General features: G+C 44.1%; 1 protein-coding gene across 1 annotated transcript in view; it reads left to right on the top strand.

The window, feature by feature from the left end:
* The window catches only part of OTC (ornithine carbamoyltransferase), a 73,012-nt gene that overhangs the window by 37,451 nt on the left and 14,995 nt on the right, over positions 1-20,566 (top strand). The window contains exon 9 of the mRNA XM_029603192.1: positions 11,008-11,145. Coding sequence (XP_029459052.1) covers positions 11,008-11,145 — 138 coding nt within the window. The remainder of the gene's footprint in view (positions 1-11,007; positions 11,146-20,566) is intronic.

Below are 20,566 nucleotides of genomic sequence, written 5' to 3'. Positions count from 1 at the left end.
TCCACCAAAAAATGTGTTGGAACCTTCTTGTCCATTCTTGTATCCAAAATATCCTGTATTAAATGTATTGTGGTTCTCTGAGGGATATTGGAATAAAGTGATTCAATATCCATTGAAATAAACAGTGTAGGTTCCAACATATCCGGTAAAGATTGTAAAACTGTAATCAAATGTGATGAATCCCTTATAAATGATCTGGCCAATGGGACAAAAGGTCGTAGAAAGTGGTCTATATAAATAGACAAAGGTTCTAATACCGACCCTATACCGGCAACTATCGGTCTGCCCGGTGGAGACTCTAACGATTTATGCACTTTCGGTAGGACATAAAAAACAGGTATCTGAGGATTTTGATTCATCAAGAAAGCTGCTTCCTTGATGGTTACCCAACCTACACTTAAAGCTTCTGTTATCACCTCTCCAATCTGTGCAGATAACATTGCAGTAGGATCTCCATCCAATTTCCTATAAAATTTACCATCTCCCAATTGCCGGTTCACCTCCCGTATATAGTCAGCCTTATTTAAAATTACCAAAGACCCACCCTTGTCAGCTGGTTTGAAAACCAAATTTTGATCACAACTTAGATGTTCTAATGCCTTAGACTCTTCCTTACTTAAATTCCAAAAAGGAAAACAATCCTCTGCCTCCTTAACTTTCAAATCTCGTTCAACCATTTCCTCAAAAGCAACCATCAGCGGATGTATAGGGCCTGGTGGCATCCAACAAGAGGGGTTCTTCACCACTGAACCATCAACATTCACATTCTCATTTCCCTGGAAAAAAATTTTTAACTTCATTAACCGAAAAAATTTTTGCAAAGCTACCCGAATTGCAAAAGAATCATATTTCGGAGTAGGTGAAAAAGAAAGACCGCGATTCAACACTTTTAACTCTACTGTGGTCAGTGAACGAGAAGACAAATTTATAACTAATTCATTCACGACTGATGATTGCGTTCCCGCAGTCGAACCGGACTGCGGTTTCGAGGTGGACGACTTCCTCGTCCACCTCGACGTTCCGTGCCTTGTCTGGACTTTGTCCCCTGATCTAAAAAAGTTACCCGTCCACCTTCCTCTCCCGATGATCCACTCGATGATGAATCAAAAGTGGGTGATTTCTTATATTTAATTCTATTCTTATTACACCAGGGATAAACATATCCCTGAGTGTAGTCCTTTTCATCCCTCTGAAATTTATTCAACTTAGTTTCTTTTATTTTGTCATGCATATTGGTGATCTCCTGTTCCTGTTTGGAACAGGAGATCACCAATGTCATGCATGTCACCAATGTCATGTCATGTCATGCATATTGGTGATCTCCAGTTCCTGTTTGGAACAGGAGATCACCAATGTCATGCATGTCACCAATGTCATGTCATGTCATGCATATTGGTGATCTCCTGTTCCTGTTTGGAACAGGAGATCACCAATGTCATGCATGTCACCAATGTCATGTCATGTCATGCATATTGGTGATCTCCTGTTCCTGTTTGGAACAGGAGATCACCAATATGCATGACAAAATAAAAGAAACTAAGTTGAATAAATTTCAGAGGGATGAAAAGGACTACACTCAGGGATATGTTTATCCCTGGTGTAATAAGAATAGAATTAAATATAAGAAATCACCCACTTTTGATTCATCATCGAGTGGATCATCGGGAGAGGAAGGTGGACGGGTAACTTTTTTAGATCAGGGGACAAAGTCCAGACAAGGCATGGAACGTTGAGGTGGACGAGGAAGTCGTCCACCTCGAAACCGCAGTCCGGTTCGACTGCGGGAACGCAATCATCAGTCGTGAATGAATTAGTTATAAATTTGTCTTCTCGTTCACTGACCACAGTAGAGTTAAAAGTGTTGAATCGCGGTCTTTCTTTTTCACCTACTCCGAAATATGATTCTTTTGCAATTCGGGTAGCTTTGCAAAAATTTTTTCGGTTAATGAAGTTAAAAATTTTTTTCCAGGGTAATGAGAATGTGAATGTTGATGGTTCAGTGGTGAAGAACCCCTCTTGTTGGATGCCACCAGGCCCTATACATCCGCTGATGGTTGCTTTTGAGGAAATGGTTGAACGAGATTTGAAAGTTAAGGAGGCAGAGGATTGTTTTCCTTTTTGGAATTTAAGTAAGGAAGAGTCTAAGGCATTAGAACATCTAAGTTGTGATCAAAATTTGGTTTTCAAACCAGCTGACAAGGGTGGGTCTTTGGTAATTTTAAATAAGGCTGACTATATACGGGAGGTGAACCGGCAATTGGGAGATGGTAAATTTTATAGGAAATTGGATGGAGATCCTACTGCAATGTTATCTGCACAGATTGGAGAGGTGATAACAGAAGCTTTAAGTGTAGGTTGGGTAACCATCAAGGAAGCAGCTTTCTTGATGAATCAAAATCCTCAGATACCTGTTTTTTATGTCCTACCGAAAGTGCATAAATCGTTAGAGTCTCCACCGGGCAGACCGATAGTTGCCGGTATAGGGTCGGTATTAGAACCTTTGTCTATTTATATAGACCACTTTCTACGACCTTTTGTCCCATTGGCCAGATCATTTATAAGGGATTCATCACATTTGATTACAGTTTTACAATCTTTACCGGATATGTTGGAACCTACACTGTTTATTTCAATGGATATTGAATCACTTTATTCCAATATCCCTCAGAGAACCACAATACATTTAATACAGGATATTTTGGATACAAGAATGGACAAGAAGGTTCCAACACATTTTTTGGTGGAATTGGCTACGATAGCGCTCACTCAAAACTATTTTATGTTTCAAAATGATTTCTATCAGCAGGTTCATGGAACCGCAATGGGCGCAACGATGGCGCCTGACCTCGCATGCCTATACGTTTCAGCATTTGAAGAGAAATTTGTTTATCCCTCATTATGGTATAGGCATGTGAGGTCATGGTGCCGTTATATTGATGATATCCTGGTTATCTGGTCTGGTACGCAATGTGAGTTTCAAAAATTTTTCCAATATTTGAATGAACAAGATGTGAATCTCAGATTTACTTGTGATATTCAACATCAGTGGGTATCATTCCTGGATATGAAGGTGGGAAAGAGGGATGGCAAATTTGTAACTGAGCTTTATCGGAAACCGATTGATAGGAATGGATTGCTACATTTCAACAGTTATCATCCCAAACATGTCAGAGAAAACATCCCTGTAGGGCAATTTTTTAGGATACGAAGGATCTGTTCTGATTTACCATCGTTTAAGATCCATGCCAAAGATTTGCAGGAAAGATTTAGTGCAAGGGGTTATCCTACAAGTATAGTGAGGAAAGCTTATAAAAGAGCTTGCTATATTAATAGAGAACTATTACTTCATCCGAAGCCACCACGACATACACCGTCTTTAGTGTGTGTCTTGCCCTACTCTAATCGGGTAGGGGATCTTATACAGGTTGTTAAAAATCATTGGCACCTTGTAAGTGGCTTTGTGGGGATGCAGGATCCCCCTATGTTTTCTTTTAGGAGATCTAGGAATTTAAGGGACATTTTAGTCCATTCGGATTTGGGTGATAGTGAACAAAAGTATGAGAAAGTAGGTGGACATTCCCCTTGCACTAAATGTAGTGTATGCAAACTTTGTCTAACAATACAGGATTTTTCACATCCTGTGTCTGGGAAAAAGTTTTTCTTAAAGAATCTTACTACATGTCAAACCAGTTCGGTAGTGTATGTTGTGCAATGCCCATGTGGGCTTTTGTATGTAGGAAAAACATCAAGGATGGTGAGACTTCGTATACTAGAGCATTGCAGCAGAATTAGAAATATTGTGGAAACAGCTCCCCTAGTGAAACATTGGCGGGAGTTTAATCATGCGGTGGAAGATCTCCGGTTTTTTGTATTACAAAAGGTTTCTGCTAGACGGGGTGGTAATATAAATAAAATACTACTGCAAAAGGAACAGCGATGGATTTTTAATTTACAGACTTTATGGCCAAAGGGGTTGAATGATAAAATCGACTGGGCAACATGTTTTTAAAGCTTTCTCGATTAGAGCCGTAGAGTCTAATTGAATGCCTGCTGCTGATAGGTTTGAATTTGGTGGGTTTGAAACTGTTTGGAATGGTAGCACCTTTGATTGGTTTGGAGGTAATGTTTTTTAGGGGTGGAGATAGTGAGTAGATAAGGTTGTTTGATTGGTAGAGCTTGGTTTAAAAGGAAGTAGGAGGGGATAGGTTTACTTCCGTTGATCCACTCGATGGGAGCGTTTGTTTGAGATGCGGTGATGGCGTTTTTTCGCCTAAGATAAGAAAGGTAAGGATTGTTGTTTTGTCATGCTGGTGATCTCTTGAGAAAAGTTCATTTACTTTTACTGTTTCTAATTGGTTTTACTTTTTGATTTAAGTAAATCTGAGATAAGTGTTCCACGTTTTTGAATGGTTGAGATGATGTGAATTTGGAGTCGGGGAAGTGTCAAACTGTGCGTCTGGGCAAGTTCTTTGGGACATACAGGTATGCTAATATCTAAATAACTTTATAAAGTATTGATTTGTGAAATATGTTCATCTAAATATTTCAAATATTGTAAATTGTGTTAAAATGTTTTTAGAAAGCCCTGTGGATAGATGTTGGATACATGAGCAGTGGGAGATTGTTTGGAAAAGCTCTCCTGAAGAAGCCTGAGGGAAGGCGAAACATGTAGAGAGAATACAAGGAGATCAAGAAGATTGGCGTTCGTGTAACGCATAAATTGACGTGCAATTAGACTCTTTCTGCTTACAAAATTTATTGTATCACATTTGATAATATACTATGAGATGATTTGTATTTTATGTCGAAGCATTTGAATGTTTAGGAATTTGAAAATGAGATCTTATGAGTGGTTGAATAAATGAGTGTGGATGATATGTGATGAATGATTGGGTATGATTATGTTTTATTGTTATATCTATTGTGTGGGGTATTTGGGATAATTTGTGATTGTCTTTTATAGAAAATTTTCACCAATAAAGTTTGATAAAATTGGATTGATGTCACAATATATATATTAGCTGTCACATGATAAGGGCAAAGGGCCACCGGCACCATTACTCTTAACGCAGTCGTGGCCAGAGAGAGTCGTGGCCTGTTTTCAGGAGAGAGAGAGAGAGACTTGCCATAGTGCCTATGCCCCTGACGATAAATCGGGGGCATTTGTATTGTATCGTGCATTCTAACGATTTTGGATGATTTTATCTGACGATAATTTTAATCGTTCAAAAACGATTCACATCCCTAGGAGATATGGACCGAGATATATGGCATTATTGACAAAAACAGCAGATCATTTTGCGTACTGTGTAACGAAATGGTAGTAAGCAGAACGTGGAATATAAATAGACATTTTGAAACTAATCATTCCCAGCTATTGAAAAAAAGTGAGGATGAAAGGAAGGAATACATTTCCAGGCAGTTACACCTCTAGAAGAGTCAATCAAATTCCATCCTTAAATTTGTAAGAGGCTCTACAAATTTAACATCTGCAAGTTTCAGCATTGCTCACTCCATAACTCAGCATGGAAAAGCCCTCAGTGAAGGAGAATTTATTAAAGAAACTCTTCTAAGATGTGCACCAGTTCTATTTCATGATATGCAGAATAAAGATGCAATTATTAAGTGAATATCTGAGTTACCACTCAGTAGAAATGTCATGAAAGACAGACTAATGAGACTGAACACAAACATACAGCATCAATTAAAAAGAGACTTAAATAATTGTAAATATTTTTCGATCTCTCTTGATGAAACTACTGATGTCACATCAGATGCTCAGTTGGCCATTATTGGTCGATATTTTGATGATCTCACAATGAGAGAAGAGTTGATAAAGTTAGAATCAGTGCCAATAAGTACATCAGGAAGTGAAATATGTAAGGTTGTTATACAAACATTCCGTGACCTAAGCATTGATATCTCTAAGTTGTGTCAGTGACGACAGATGGGGCACCCAACATGGTGGGGAAAAAAGTGGGATTTGTAAAATTGTTTATGGAAACTATTGGACATCCACTTGTGCCTTTTCATTGTATTATCCATCAGGAGAGAGGGAGGGAGAGAGAGAGAGAGAGAGAGAGAGAGAGAGAGAGAGAGAGAGAGAGAGAGACTTGCCATAGTGCCTATGCCCTAGACAGGTATTTGTATCCCTATGGGAGGGCCACCTAGTAACTCGGGGTGGGGATTAGGTATGAGCGTAGGGGGTTGGGGGCCACTTTCACATTCAACATGAGACGTACGGAAAGGACAGTGGTCTCTAGTGAAGATTTGCTGGCCGTCGGAGTGAGGAAACTCACTCCAAGAAGAGATTTGGCCAATGTTCTCTCCACCTAGCTTGATGGACACTCTACCTGGGCAACAACAAGCTAGGTGGAGAGAACATTGGCCAAATCTCTTCTTGGAGTGATGGGACATGCCCCCTCATGCGTTACCACTGCGATATTGGAAAATGAGGCCCTTAATGTCAGTTGTAACAAAAATAGTGAATTTAATAGCTGCTCGACCCCTTCACAAGCGAGAATTTTCTGCACTACAGTGGACTGCTGATGTTCAATAATGTGAGATGGCTGAGCTGAGGAAAAGCTCTGGAGCGGTTTGTGGAGTGCTTAGCAGAAATTAAGGTATTTCTTGAGGATAAAGATCTGGGAAACTTTCCTCAGCTCAATGATCATAAGTGGGTCCACACACTGATGTTTTTTTACAGATCTCTCTGTTCATATTAATGAACTGAACTTAAAGTTACAAGGTTTTGGCAAAAGTATTGATGTTATGTTTGGATACATAAAAGCTTTTGAAAGTAAACTTAAAATTTTCAAGCGAGATGTAGAAACTAAAACATAAGTATTTTCCTCGAGGAACAAAGTATTTTGAGAAGACCAGTGCAATTGTACAAAATGAAATGGAGCTCTTGCATATAAAGTACCAGCATATTTTAAACTTGTTACTTGACAAGTTCGATGAAAGATTTAATCAATTTAGAAGCCTGGAACAGACAATGAAAATAATTAAGTTTCCGGATGTAGTAGTCTACAGTAGTTTGGAATTAAATGGTTTCCAATGGATGCAACTTGATGATTTGGAGATGTAACTTGCAGAATTTCAAGACAGCATCTGGGCTCAGGTGTTTGTCGACTTGAGGTCAAAGCTTGAGAATCTGGAAAGGTATCGCTTGGAGAATGAAGGGGAGTGCCACTACGATCAGGAAATTTGGAGTGCTTGGAACCGATTACCGGACACTTTTAGCACTCTGAAAAATCTAGCGATGGCTTTACTCACAATTTTTCCCTCTGTGTACTATTGTGAGACCTTATTCTCAGCGTTAAATAATATTAAAGCCAATAAAAGAAACCGACTGACAGATGAAGTTAGTAGCGCTTGCTGTGGCTTGAAGTGTACGAAATACCAACCTTCAACTGAAGATTTAGCCAATGAAATTCAGCAACAAAGTCACTAAGCAGGTAAGGTAAAGAATTATTTGTTTTTGCTTTATTAATAAATACAGTACATATATTAAAATTATAACCTTTTGTTATTAGAGCTACAAATATCACAAATTATGGATTTTTCTAGGAGTGACACACCACCCGAGTTATGCTCGTTTGTTTTTTTTTACGACTTTTGACACACCGAGCTCAAAAGGTTGGCCATCACTGCACTATTTGTTATGCTCAGGCTTGTGGACCCTTGGGCCGACGAGAGGATGGTATACCTTGCGGAGGATCCGGAGGTTCTCTCGGGTGGCGAGGCAGAACAGAAGAGGAGAGCAGCTGACCCTCGGCACTGGAGACAAAGGCGACTGCAGGCAGATGAAGAGGCTAGAAGAGGAGCTGTGTCTTCACCCCTGGAAGTCTGTGGTCCCCCCAGGAGGAGCCTGTAGGGACCCAGACCGCTGGGATTTAGGCGGGCCCTTGGAGACGGAGTCCAGGAAGGGTCCAAGATCAAGTGCCAGGGAGTCGTTGCTTACCAGTCCGAGGTCACACACCGAGGGATCACCACTTGCCAATCCGAAGTCACACCAGAGAATCACTGCTTGCCAATCCGAGTCGCACACCAGAGAATCACCGTAAGCCAATCCGAAGTCAGGAACTGGGAAGACCAAGACATAACAGGAACAAGGATCCGAAGCTCTAGGAACTCACCGACGCAAGAAGACTAGACAGTGCTGGAGGACGTTGCCAAGTCAGAGAATGAGCAGAGGAAGCTTCCCTTTATACTTCCCCTGCTCAGGCTGATCAAGGACAGGTGAAGCTTGTTAAAGGGATCAAGTCCCTTTAAATCTGTGAAGGGGGCGCGGCCTCACGCCTAAAGATGGCGGCGGTCATGTTGGATTTCCTCCGCGGAGGAACGGCTGCAGGGACGGCACGGGGGCAGAGCAGGGACAGCTCTCCACCCGATGGTCAGGCCGGGGGCCCGCGCCGGGGCAATGAGCACCCGGTCAGGGGTTTCCCCTGAAGTTGCTGCGGCGGGTCGCCGCTCCGGACGAGGTAGGGGACCGCAGTCGTGGCCTCCCACGGCCGCGGGACACAACACTATTCAGTTTGAAGGGGTTGGTTTGAAGGGGGTGGGGGAGGTGGCAAGTTACATGAAAACATTGCAGTGTGATTAGGAATCTTCTCTGTATGTAGATCTACTGGTTAATGACCTGACTTGGACTGAACAGTTGTCAGTACCGATTGGTTTGCAGTGGTACTATCTTTTGCTGTTTGCTGTCTGTAGACGATATTTTATTCCAAAAATTAATTTAAAAAAATAAATAAATAAAAAGGTACAGGTGGTGGCTCTTGCCTTTTTCTGAGGTCAGGTGAATGGTGGACCCTTGTCAGCTCATCCAGATGTGGCCTGTTTCTTAAAAGGAGTGAAGCATCTTTGTCCTCCCTTGCTTTACCAGTGTCTTTGTGGTGTCTTAATCTAGTTTTGGATTTTTTGGTGGGCCCACTTTTCAACCGTTGCATAGCCTCTTCTTGAGGTTACTGACCTTGAGAACAGTATTTCTTGTGGCAATTTATTCTGCACATAGAGTATCCAAACTTCAGGTCTTATCTTGCCAGGATCCCTTCTACGGGTGACTCTGGGGGCAATACAGCTGCATACTGTTCCAATACTTTTTTGCCAAAAGTGGTCTCGGATTTTTACTTGAATCAATCAATTTCCCTGCCATCTCCGGACAGAGAAAGAGATGCGGAGGAATCCAAGGGCCTGTTATGGCGGACATCCAAGATGCGGACATCCAAGGGCCTGTTATGGCCCTTGGATGTCAAGAGGCATATCTTGAGGTATTTGGAGGTTTCTAAACCTCTCAGGAAGACGGATTGCCTGTTTGTTTCCAGGGGGAATAAACAGGGCAAGCCGGCATTGCAGGCTACAATAGCCCGCTGGATTAAGGAGGTAGTCACGACAGCGTATGTGGATGCTGAGCAGCTGTTGCCTAGTCAGGTTAGGGCTCATTCCACTAGGGCTCAGGCAGTTTCATGGGCAGAGATTAGATTGTTGTCTCCCGTCGACATTTGTCGAGCTGTGACGCGGTCCTCCTTACACACCTTTTCCAGGCATTACCGACTGGATGTGCAGGCTCGAGAGGACGCAACCTTTGCATGTGCGGTGTTGATCGGATTGCGGGCAGCCTCCTGCCCTGTTCGGGAGTGGCTTTGGTACATCCCACTGGTGTGGATCCACCTGTCCGCATGCTAAGAAAGGAGAAATTACTACCTACCTAGTAATTTCCTTTTCTTTAATAAGGACAGGTGGATCCACCTTCCTGCCCTTGGGTGCCAGATGGTTGTGCTATTGTCTTCCTGCATGGCTGCGTGTTCCAGGGGTTACTGGTAAGTGTTACTCCAGTCCCTAGACTAATGTTATTACACTCCTTTTTGGAGCTCAGTGTTTTCCTGTTGGTTAAGTGCTGGAATGGTGTTACGACTGTCGCTGCCCAATGTCTCCACTCCACCCTCCTTACCTTTCAGGTCACTGTCTGGAACCGGTACTCGCTCCTCGAGGGCCCATGTTCCTGGACTCGCTACCTGGACTTCTCTTCTGCCTGGAAGACACCGCTGCCTATACCATCAGTGAGTTACCATCTACTTCTCTCAGAGCTGTTCCCTGGAACCAGGTACTCGCTCCTCGAGGGCCTGCCTTTACTCCAGCTCCTATGCTCCATACTGAGAGACAGCTGCATGAATACATTACCAACGAGGCTCTATTCCTGAACCCTGCATATATTGCTTGTACTCACGATCTCAGTTTCTCTCCACTACAGCACAGCCATTGTGGGATCGCTGTTCCAGAGCCTGAGGGACTACAAGCCCAGCCAGGCTACATTCCTATTCACTACTGCCACCTCTGGTGGCTCCTCAATACTGTTTAATAAAGTATCTAACTGTGTGTGTGTCCTAAAGCTGAGCCTGACCTGTGGCCCCTCAAGGGACTTCCCCCCGTGGGCGTGGTCAGCAGCCACAGAGTCCAGGGGTCCACCCAAATCTCTACAAACAATAACAAATGGTTATCTGTTAATAATCAAGTTTTGTTAGTTTGTCCACAGTTGGCTTTTATAGAGAATACTGGCAGGTTGATGTCAGTGTAGGGGTATATATATACCATGATATCAGCTTTGCTCCATCTCCATCTGCTGGTAGAGGTGCATAACCCACTGGTTTTAGATCCACCTGTTCTTATTAAAGAAAAGGAAATTATCAGGTAAGTAGTCATTTCTCCTTTGTCACTCTCTATCAACTAGAGAAGTATGTCTGTCTCCTGTAGCCCACTGGAAGAGATATAACCCCCTAAAAGGAGTTTTCTGGGCAGACCTGAACATCTAGTGGAAGAGGAAGAGAAGGACGGGATGGGGGGGGGGGGGGGTTATATATTTCAGTGTGTGGCACTGTGCAGTACCTTCGGTAGATGCACAGATCACACCAACACACAAGCTGCAACCACCTCCACTTGCTAGGAGTTCAAAGAGTTTTGAGGAAAGGGCTTTCCTTCTCACTAACAATTTATTTTCATTTTTAGACTGGAAAAGTCGCTTCTCCCAACTGGATATTCTTGCACTGTTTACCCAGAAAACCAGAGGAAGTGGATGATGAAGTATTTTACTCTCCAAAATCACTGGTTTTCCAGGAGGCTGAAAACAGGAAATGGACAATAATGGTATGAAAGACTTGAAGTGCTGGTACCTAGGTATACAGGGGCAGATTTTAAAAGGTATGCGCGTGGCGTACATTTGTGCTTGCTACCTGGCGAGCACAAATGTACGCCTGATTTTATCACATACGCGCGCAGCCGCGCGTATGTGATAAAATCAGGGGTCGGCGCACGCAAGGGGGTACACACTAATGCACCTTGTGTGTGCCGAGCCCTCAGGGAGACCAGCTGGCTTTCCCCATTCCCTCCCCCACCTTCCCCTCCCTTCCCCTACCTGTCCCACTCCCCAGCCCGAAAGAAACAAAAACCCTGTACCTTTATCTCACAAGTTAGCCTGCCAGAGGCAGGCGTAACTTGCGCGCGGCAGCCAACTGCTGGCGTGTTATCCCCCTGTACAAGAATCCTCGGCCATGCCTCCCGGACCGCCCCCGGAGCGCCCCACCAAGCCCCTGGACCGTCTGCCCTGCCCCCGCCCCCTGCCCGCCCATTCAGAAAAGCCCCGGGACATACGCTCGTCCTGGGGATTTACACGCACCGCCGGACCTTTTGAAAATAGGCCTGGCGCGCGTAACCCCACTTTGCGCGTAATTCCTCCTGGAGTTAAGCACGTAGGGCTTTGAAAATCTGCCCCACAGTGTGTGTGAGTGGTGGTGGTGAAGTTTTTCTGAGTTATTGGTAATAGGGTAGGTACACAGACTCCTGGGGGAAAACTCATCCATAGTATAAAGGGTTCTATTAAGAACATAAGAACATAAGAGATTGCCATGCTGGGTCAGACCAAGGGTCCATCAAGCCCAGCATCCTGTTTCCAACAGAGGCCAAACCAGACCACTTCTTAGTGTTTGGCAATTACCCAAACACTAAGAAGATCCTATGCTACTGATGCAATTAATAGCAGTGGCTATTCCCTAACTAAACTTGATTAATAGCAGTTAATGGACTTCTCCTCCAAGAACTTATCCAAACCTTTTTTGAACCCAGCTACTGCACTAACCCAGCACTAACCCAGCTATTTCACTAACCACATGCTCTGGCAACAAATTCCAGAGCTTAATTGTGCATTGAGTGAAAAAGAATTTTCTCTGATTTGTCTTAAATGTGCTACTTACTAACTTCATGGAATGCCCCCTAGTCCTCCTATTATTCGAAAGTGTAAATAACCGATTCACATCAACTTGTTCAAGACCTCTCTTGATCTTAAAGACTTCTATCATATCCCTCCTCAGCTGTCTCTTCTCCAAGCTGAACAGCCCTAACCTCTTCAGCCTTTCCTCATAGGGGAGCTGTTCCATCCCCTTTATCATTTTGGTTGCCCTTCTCTGTACCTTCTCCATCACAACTATATCTTTTTGAGATGCGGCAACCAGAACTGTACACAGAATTCAAGGTGCGGTCTCACCATGGAGCAATATAGAGGCATTATGACATTTTCTGTTTTATTAATCATTCCCTTCCTAATAATTCCTAACATTCTGTTTGCTTTTTTGACTGCTGCAGCACACTGAGCCGACGATTTTAAAGTATTATCCACTATGATACCTAGATCTTTTTCCTGGGTGGTAGCTCCTAATATCGAACTTAACATTGTGTAACTACAGCAAGGGTTATTTTTCCCTATATGCAACACCTTGCACTTGGTCCCAAAAAACAAAGCGAAAGCCGATCCAAGATGGCTAACAGCAATGGACACGAAGAGATGGATCGGTAAAAAAGGACTTTTATTGAATCTTGCCCGACTCTGGATGAATTTCGCTCTTCTAGGAGCTGCCTCAGGGGCTATTATAAACAAATATAAAAACACACATACATAAATATGTGTAACAACAAATTAAATACGTAAATGAATAATAAAATAAATATAATAAAATATAATAAATCCAAACCATAAAATTTACAAACACATAAATACATATTTCCAAATATAAATCAACATGTGTGTGTACAGACATATAAATATTATAAACAATTATAAAAACATATATGTGTGTATACGATATCAAAATGGCAGATAAGAACAAAATATGACTAAAAAAGATTGTTGAGAGGGGAGATAACAGTGTTTATGTAAAAACAACTCAAAATGTACAAATAATATTACATAAAGTAACAGGTATTACATATGTCATATATTATAAGAAACAGCTCGGTATTATAAAAATATGAAACAATGAAGGTTATAAAAAGAAAAGAAAATAGAAAAGAAAACATAGGAAAGAAAAAATAGGAAAGAAAAACAAATATATGGGTGTATTCAGCCAAATAACTCTTTCAAAAACGATTATATATTGGTGTACATATGTGCAACCTATCATATATGTCCCTTGCACATATGTACACCAATATATAATTGTTTTTGAAAGAGTTATTTGGCTGAATGCACCCATATATATTTTTTCTTTCCTATGTTTTCTTTCTTATTTTTTTCCCTATTTTTTCTTTTCTATTTTCTTTTCTTTTTATATCCTTCATTGTTTCATATTTTTATAATACCGAGCTGTATGACATATGTAATACTTGTTACTTTATGTAATATTATTTGTCTATTTTGAGTTGTTTATACATACAACTATCTCCCCTCTCAACAATCTTTTTTATTCATATTTTGTTCTTATCTGCCATTTTGATATCTTATACACACATATATGTTTTTATTATTTTTTATAATATTTATTTATATGTCTGTACACACACGTGTTGATTTATATATGGAAATATTTATGTATTTATATGTTTGTACATTTTATGGTTTGGATTTATTATATTTTATTATATTTATTTTATGATTCATTTACATATTTAATTTGTTGTTTCACATATTTATGTATGTGTGTTTTTATATTTGTTTACAATAGCCCCTGAGGCAACACCTTGCATTTGTCCACATTAAATTTCATCTGCCATTTGGATGCCCAATCATCCAGTCTTGCAATGTCCTCCTGTACTGTATCACAATCCACTTGTGATTTAACTACTCTGAATAATTTTGTATCATCCGCAAATTTGATAACCTAACTCGGCATATTCCTTTCCAGATCATTTATATATATATTGAAAAGCACCGGTCTAAGTACAGATCCCTGAGGCATGCCACTGATTACCCTTTTCCACTGAGAAAATTGACCTTTTAATCCTACTCTCTGTTTCGTGTCTTTTAACCAGTTTGTAATCCACGAAAGGACATCGCCTCCTATCCCATTACTTTTTAGCTCTCTTAGAAGCCTCTCATGAAGGTCTTTGTCAAACGCCTTCTGAAAATCCAAAAACACTACATCTACCGGTTCACCTTTATCCACATGTTTATTAACCCCTTCAAAAAAATAAAGCAGATTTATTAGGCAAGACTTCCCTTGGGTAAATCTATGTTGACTGTGTTCCATTAAACCATGTCTTTCTATATGCTCTATGATTTTTATCTTGAGAATAGTTTCCACTATTTTTCCCGGCACTGAAGTCAGGCTCACTGAGCCTTTTTTAAAAATTGGGATTACATTGGTCACCCTCCAGTCTTCAGGTACAATTGATGATTTTAATGATAGGTTACAAATTTTAACTAATAGATCAGAAATTCCATTTTTGAGTTCATTCAGTACCCTAGGATGCATACCATCCGGTCCAGGTGATTTCCTACTTTTTAGTTTGTCAATTTGGCCTACTATATCTTCCCAGTTCACAGTGATTTTGTTCAGTTCATCTGACTCATCACCCCTGAAAACCATCTCCGGAACTGGTATCTCCCCAACATCCTAATTAGTAAACACGGAAGCAAAGAATTCATGTAGTCTTTCTGCAATGGCCTTATCTTCCCTAAGAGCCCCTTTAACCCCTCAGTTATCTAATGGTCCAACCGACTCCCTCACAGGTTTCTTGCTTTGGATATATTTTAAAAAGTTTTTATTATGAGTTTTTGCCTCTATGGCCAACTTCATTTCAAATTCTCTCTTCACCTGTCTTATCAATGTTTTACACTTAACTTGACAATGCTTATGTTTTATCCTATTTTCTTCAGATGGATCCTTCTTCCAGTTTTTGAATAATTTTTTTTGGCTAAAATAGCCTCTTTCACCTCACCTTTTAACCATGACGGTAATCGTTTTGCCTTCCTTCCACCTTTCTTAATGTATAGAATACATATGGACTGCGCCTCTAGGATTGTATTTTTAAACAATGTCCATGCCTGTTGAACACTTTTAACCTTTTCAGCTGCACCTTTCATTTTTTTCCAACTTTTTTCCCTCATTTTATCAAGGTTTTCCTTTTGAAAGTTTAATGTTAGAGTTGCAGATTTACTTACTGTCCCCCTTTCAGTTATTAGTTTAAATTTGATCATGTTATGATCACTGTTGCCAAGTAGCCCCACCACCATTACCTCTCTCACCAAATCCTGTGTTCCACTAAGAATTAAATCTAAAATAGCTCCCTCTCTTGTTGGTTCCTGAAGCAATTGCTCCATGAAACAGTCATTTATTACATCCAGGAACTTTATGTCTCTAACAAGTCTTGATGTTACATTTACCCAGTCAATATTGGGGTAATTGAAATCTCCCATTATTATTGCACTGCCAAATTGGATAGCTTCCCTGATTTCTCTTAGCATTTCATCATCTGACTGACCATTTTGTCCAGGTGGACGGTAGTATACTCCTATCACTATACTCTTACCCAACACACATTAGATTTCTTCCCATATAGATTCTACTGAGCATTCAGTCTCTTTTATGATCTTTATCCTGTTGGACTCTATACCCTCCCAGACATAAAGTGCCATACCCCCACCAAGTTGATCCTCCCTATCATTGCGATATAATTTGTACCCTGATATAGCACTGTCCCATTGATTATCCTCCTTCCACCAAGTCTCTGTGATGCCAGTTATGTCAATCCCATTATTTGCTGCTATACACTCTAACTTTCCCATCTTACTTCTTAGACTTCTTGTTACGATCCTGCCCGCGAGGAGCGCGGGCAGGCCCTCACCTTCACGCGGCTAGTCGAGCCACCGACGCTGCTGCCGCTGCCGCGGTCTCTCCGCAGTGTCCGGGCTCCTCCCTGGCTGCCTTCTCCTCCGTGCAGCGGGGCCGACCCACCGCGAGCTCTCCCTCGCGGCCGGGAACCCCGCTGTCCTTTCGGGCTCTCCCCGACGTGCCTCTGCCTTCCCGGGGTCCTCAGCCGGCAGGGAGGGCGTCCCTGCCGGTGCCTGTGCTGCAGTCAGGGTCCTTGCCCGGCAGGGAGGCCGTCCCTGCCGGTGCCTACAGCCTACTCAGCCCCTGCAGCCAGCCTTACCTTCTCTCCTGCTTCTGACTTTACGGCTGGAAGCCGCTCCCGCAGCCTGCCACTTCTCCAGCTTCAGGGCAGGGCTGCCCCCATGCTTGCCTGGCTTCCATGGGTCCTCCACGTGGCTGAGGACGCCACCAGCTTCCAGCACCAGCTCTCCAGTCTCCTAGGGTGCGAGCGCGCGCCTCTCTGCTCCTCTTCAAGGGTCAGCCAGGTGTGGCCCCCTGCTGACCCCTCCCTGGGCGTTGTCCACTTCAGCGCTACTAAAGGGCTCAGCGTTCAGTCTGTCTTTGCCTTCGCAAGGAGTTGGTCACTCCTGAGATCCTCGTTCCAGGAGCTGCCTGTGTTCCAGCCTTCTGCAAGGTCCAGTGTTCCATGTTCTCTGTCGGAGCTCCTTGTCCAGTTGTTCCAGTCCTGATGTTTCCAGTTGTTCCAGTCCTGATGTTTGCTTGTTCCTGTTCCTGCCTTGAGGTCTGTTACTAATCCGGTGTCCACGTTCCAACCCAGATGATGCCAGCCTTGTACCTTGATCCTGAAACTCGCCTGAAAGCTAAGTACCTTGCTCTTGAATCTCTTTAAAGCTAGCACCTTGATCCTGTGTCTTCCAATGTCCTGGTACCTCGCGGCAAGCCACGTCGTGGTCCGTGACCAGCCCTCGGGGCGGGCTGATTAGGGCCCTCTGTGATGCAAGCTATGTACCTCGTTTCTAAGTCTCTGAGAAGTCCTTGTTCCTGACCCTGTTACCTGCCTTGGCTGCCGGTGTGCAGCAATCCTGCTTTGACTGCCGGTGTGCAGCAACCAGCTTCTTCCCTGTTGCCTTGATGTCGGTGCCTGATCCAGTTCCTAATCCAGTCCCAGATGTTCTGCCCTTTGTCTTCGTGTGGCTCCTGAGCCTTCTGGCCTGTTGGGCCCTGGAGTGGCCAACAGGTGGGATTCGTCCCTGTGCTTTGGAGCTTCCCTTCCTGCCAGCCGACGGGGCTTCGGATGTCAGTATCCCAGCATCGGAGTTCGCTTCGTCTGGATCTCTCCTGCATTCTCCTGTTCTCAGCATGGTCCGTGACCTGCCCTCCTTGGCAGTGCTGGGGACGCGTGGGACAGGGTGGCCCTTGACTCAGTCCCAGGAGTGGTCTGAGCGGGGTGCCCTGAGGGACAGTGCCCATGTCTTCCTTCAGCCCTTGTTCCTGAGTCTACATCTGCACCTTCAGTACCTCGTTTCTGAACCTACCTCTGCATCTTCAGTACCTCGCCTCTGAATCTACCTCTGCACCTTCAGTACCTCGCTTCTGAGTTTACCTCTGCACTCCCAGTACCTTGCTTCTGAGTCTACATTAGCACGCCCAGTATCTTGTCTCTGAGTCTTCGTCTGCACTTCCAGTACCTTGCTTCTGAGTCTACGTCAGCACGTCCAGTACCTTGCTTCTGAGTCTACATCTGCACTTCCAGTACCCTGCTTCTGAGTCTCGTCTGAATCTATGTTCCAGTCTTCGCTGTCCTGGCCTCCATCCGGCCTGCCGCTTCATGCCGTACCCTGCGGCAGGTCCGAAAGGGCTGGGAACGGTCGGAGGACTGTTCACAAGACCAACATTGCGTTGTTGGGTCTTCCGAAGCATGCAGGTCCGGAGGAGGGCCTGTCGCCTGGTCATCACTCCAGTCTTGCTTCCGTCCTACCCATGCTCGGGCATGCCACGCCTCCCGCGGCCCTCTTCGGAATCCTCTGGGGTCAAGCCGCGGCCCAAGGACACACATCTCTCAGGAAGTGGGATCGCTCTCCGAGTGCTCCACAACACTTCTGGCATTGGCATACTGTTGCGTTCGTGCCTCTTCTCGCCCTTCAGTCCACCCTCTCTACCTTGGGAGCCACTCCCTTCGGCTCTGACGGACAGATGCAGCCGCGGCTTCTCCTTGCCTCTTGGTCCCGGCTTCCCCGGGCTGGCTTGACGCTATGGATCTGCCATGTTCCTGATGACGTAAGGGCAAGCGCACGCTCCAGACTTTGTACCAGCAAGGGCATGAACCTCGGGGGTATCCCCCCATAGTGACGTCATCCATTTTCACTTTAAAAGGTCTTTGTTTGCTAACCTCTAATGAGTTAGCAAGGAACTCCAACAGGACTTGCTTCGGCAGTCCACAATACTTGCAACAACGATCCGAGTCAGCGAGGGGAATCCTTCTCTACTGCTCGGCCTTTTCAAATTTACCAGGAGTACCCGCTCCACGGGGGCTCCTCACTCTCTTCTTGATTTCAGATTGCCGGAATACTCAGAAGACTCCTCAAAGCCTGGAAGCAATCGCAGACGTGAACACAGTGAGTTCTATTGTAGATAGGAATCGGTACTCGCTCCACAAGGGCCTACATTCCTATAGCTCTGAAGACTCCCTTCCGTCCAAGGCATTATCGCAGGTTCAGAGATCGAGAGTTATATTGGCAAGATTACAGATAGGAACCGGTACTCGCTCCACGAGGGCCCATGTTCCTAGAATCCTTTACAGACTCTCTTCTATTCTAGAAGCCATTTCATATACAGCTATTGTGAGTTCTTATTACAGACTGTTTAGAGGAACCAGTGCTCGCCTACAGCTCCAGTTCCTGAATATACTGAAGACTCTCTGTGGCATAGAGACCATTGCAGACATCTACTATTGTGAGTGTACCATCTTGTATCCAATATACCCTGTCTACTCACTACTTCTAGTCTCTCTCTACAGCTCAGCGACCCAGAGATTATATTACAGTATTAGAAGGACTTCAGCCCTACCGGACACCTCGACTCACTACTGCCACCACTGGTGGTCCAGCATCCAGCTTAATAAAGAACTGTTTGTGTTTACTTCATATTCTAGCCTAGCCGTTGGTTCCTCTCAAGATCTCCTCCTGGGGGCACTGTCATCTGCCATCGGCCCAGGGATTCACCATTTCCTCCAAGTGGTCATTCCTTATACTACTATCACTCTGTGGGAGCCAACCACTACCGAGCACTAACATCACTTACGGAAGTATTATATAGATAGCTACCTTCTCTTTCTATGGGACTTGCCAGCAACCTATATATAATAGGGATGTGAATCGTTTTTTGATGATTTAAAATATCGTCCGATATATTTTAAATCGTCAAAAATCGTTAGAGCCGCGATACAATAACAATTCCCCCGATTTATCGTCAAAAAATCGTAAATCGGGGGAAGGGGGAGGGGAAGGGGGAGGGCGGGAAAACCGGCACACTAAAAGAACCCTAAAACCCACCCCGACCCTTTAAAATAAATCCCCCACCCTCCCGAACCCCCCCAAAATGCCTTAAATTACCTGGGGTCCAGAGGAAGGGTCCCGGTGTGATCTTTTACTCTCGGACCTCCGTGCGTTGTAGAAATGGCGCCGGCGCTACCTTTGACCTGTCTGACAGGTCAAAGGTAGCGCCGGCGCCATTTTGTTTTTTTGTCCCCCAACGTCAGGAGCGTAGGAGATCGCTCCCGGACCCCTGCTGGACCCCCAGGGACTTTTGGCCAGCTTGGGGGGGCCTCCTGACCCCCACAAGACTTGCCAAAAGTCCAGCAGGGGTCCGGGAACAACTTCCTGCAAGCGAATCGTTTTTCCGTACGGAAAAACGATTCGCGGTAGGAGATCGCTCCTGGACCCCCGCTGGACCCCCAGGGACTTTTGGCCAGCTTGGGGGGGCCTCCTGACCCCCACAAGACTTGCCAAAAGTCCAGCGGGGGTCCGGAACGACCTCCTGCAGTCGAATCGTGTTGCCGTACAGCCGGCGCCATTTTAAAGGGTCGGGGTGGGTTTTAGGGATGTTTTAGTGTGCCGGTTTTAGTGTGCCGGTTTTCGATTTACACGATATTTAAAAAACCCAAACTGCGACGATCCGATTCCCTCCCCCTCCCAGCCGAAATCGATCGTTAAGACGATCGATCACACGATTCACATCTCTAATATATAACAGATTGCTACTCCGTATCGGAGGCATGATAGATTGCTATCTCAGTAGCGAAGTACAATATACCTATTGTTAGCTCCTCTCCTCAGAAGAGTGTCATAGAACAGATTGCCAACTCCTCTTCCCTGGGGAGTTGAGCCATAACAGATTGCTACCTCCTTCCCTTACAGGAGCATCTAATAGCAGTTCGCTACAGATTACTAACTCTGCCCTCCTGGCAG

This window comes from Rhinatrema bivittatum, chromosome 5, assembly GCF_901001135.1.
Source record: "Rhinatrema bivittatum chromosome 5, aRhiBiv1.1, whole genome shotgun sequence".
NCBI classification, from domain to species: domain Eukaryota; kingdom Metazoa; phylum Chordata; class Amphibia; order Gymnophiona; family Rhinatrematidae; genus Rhinatrema; species Rhinatrema bivittatum.
This window is presented reverse-complemented; position numbering and strand designations above follow the sequence as displayed.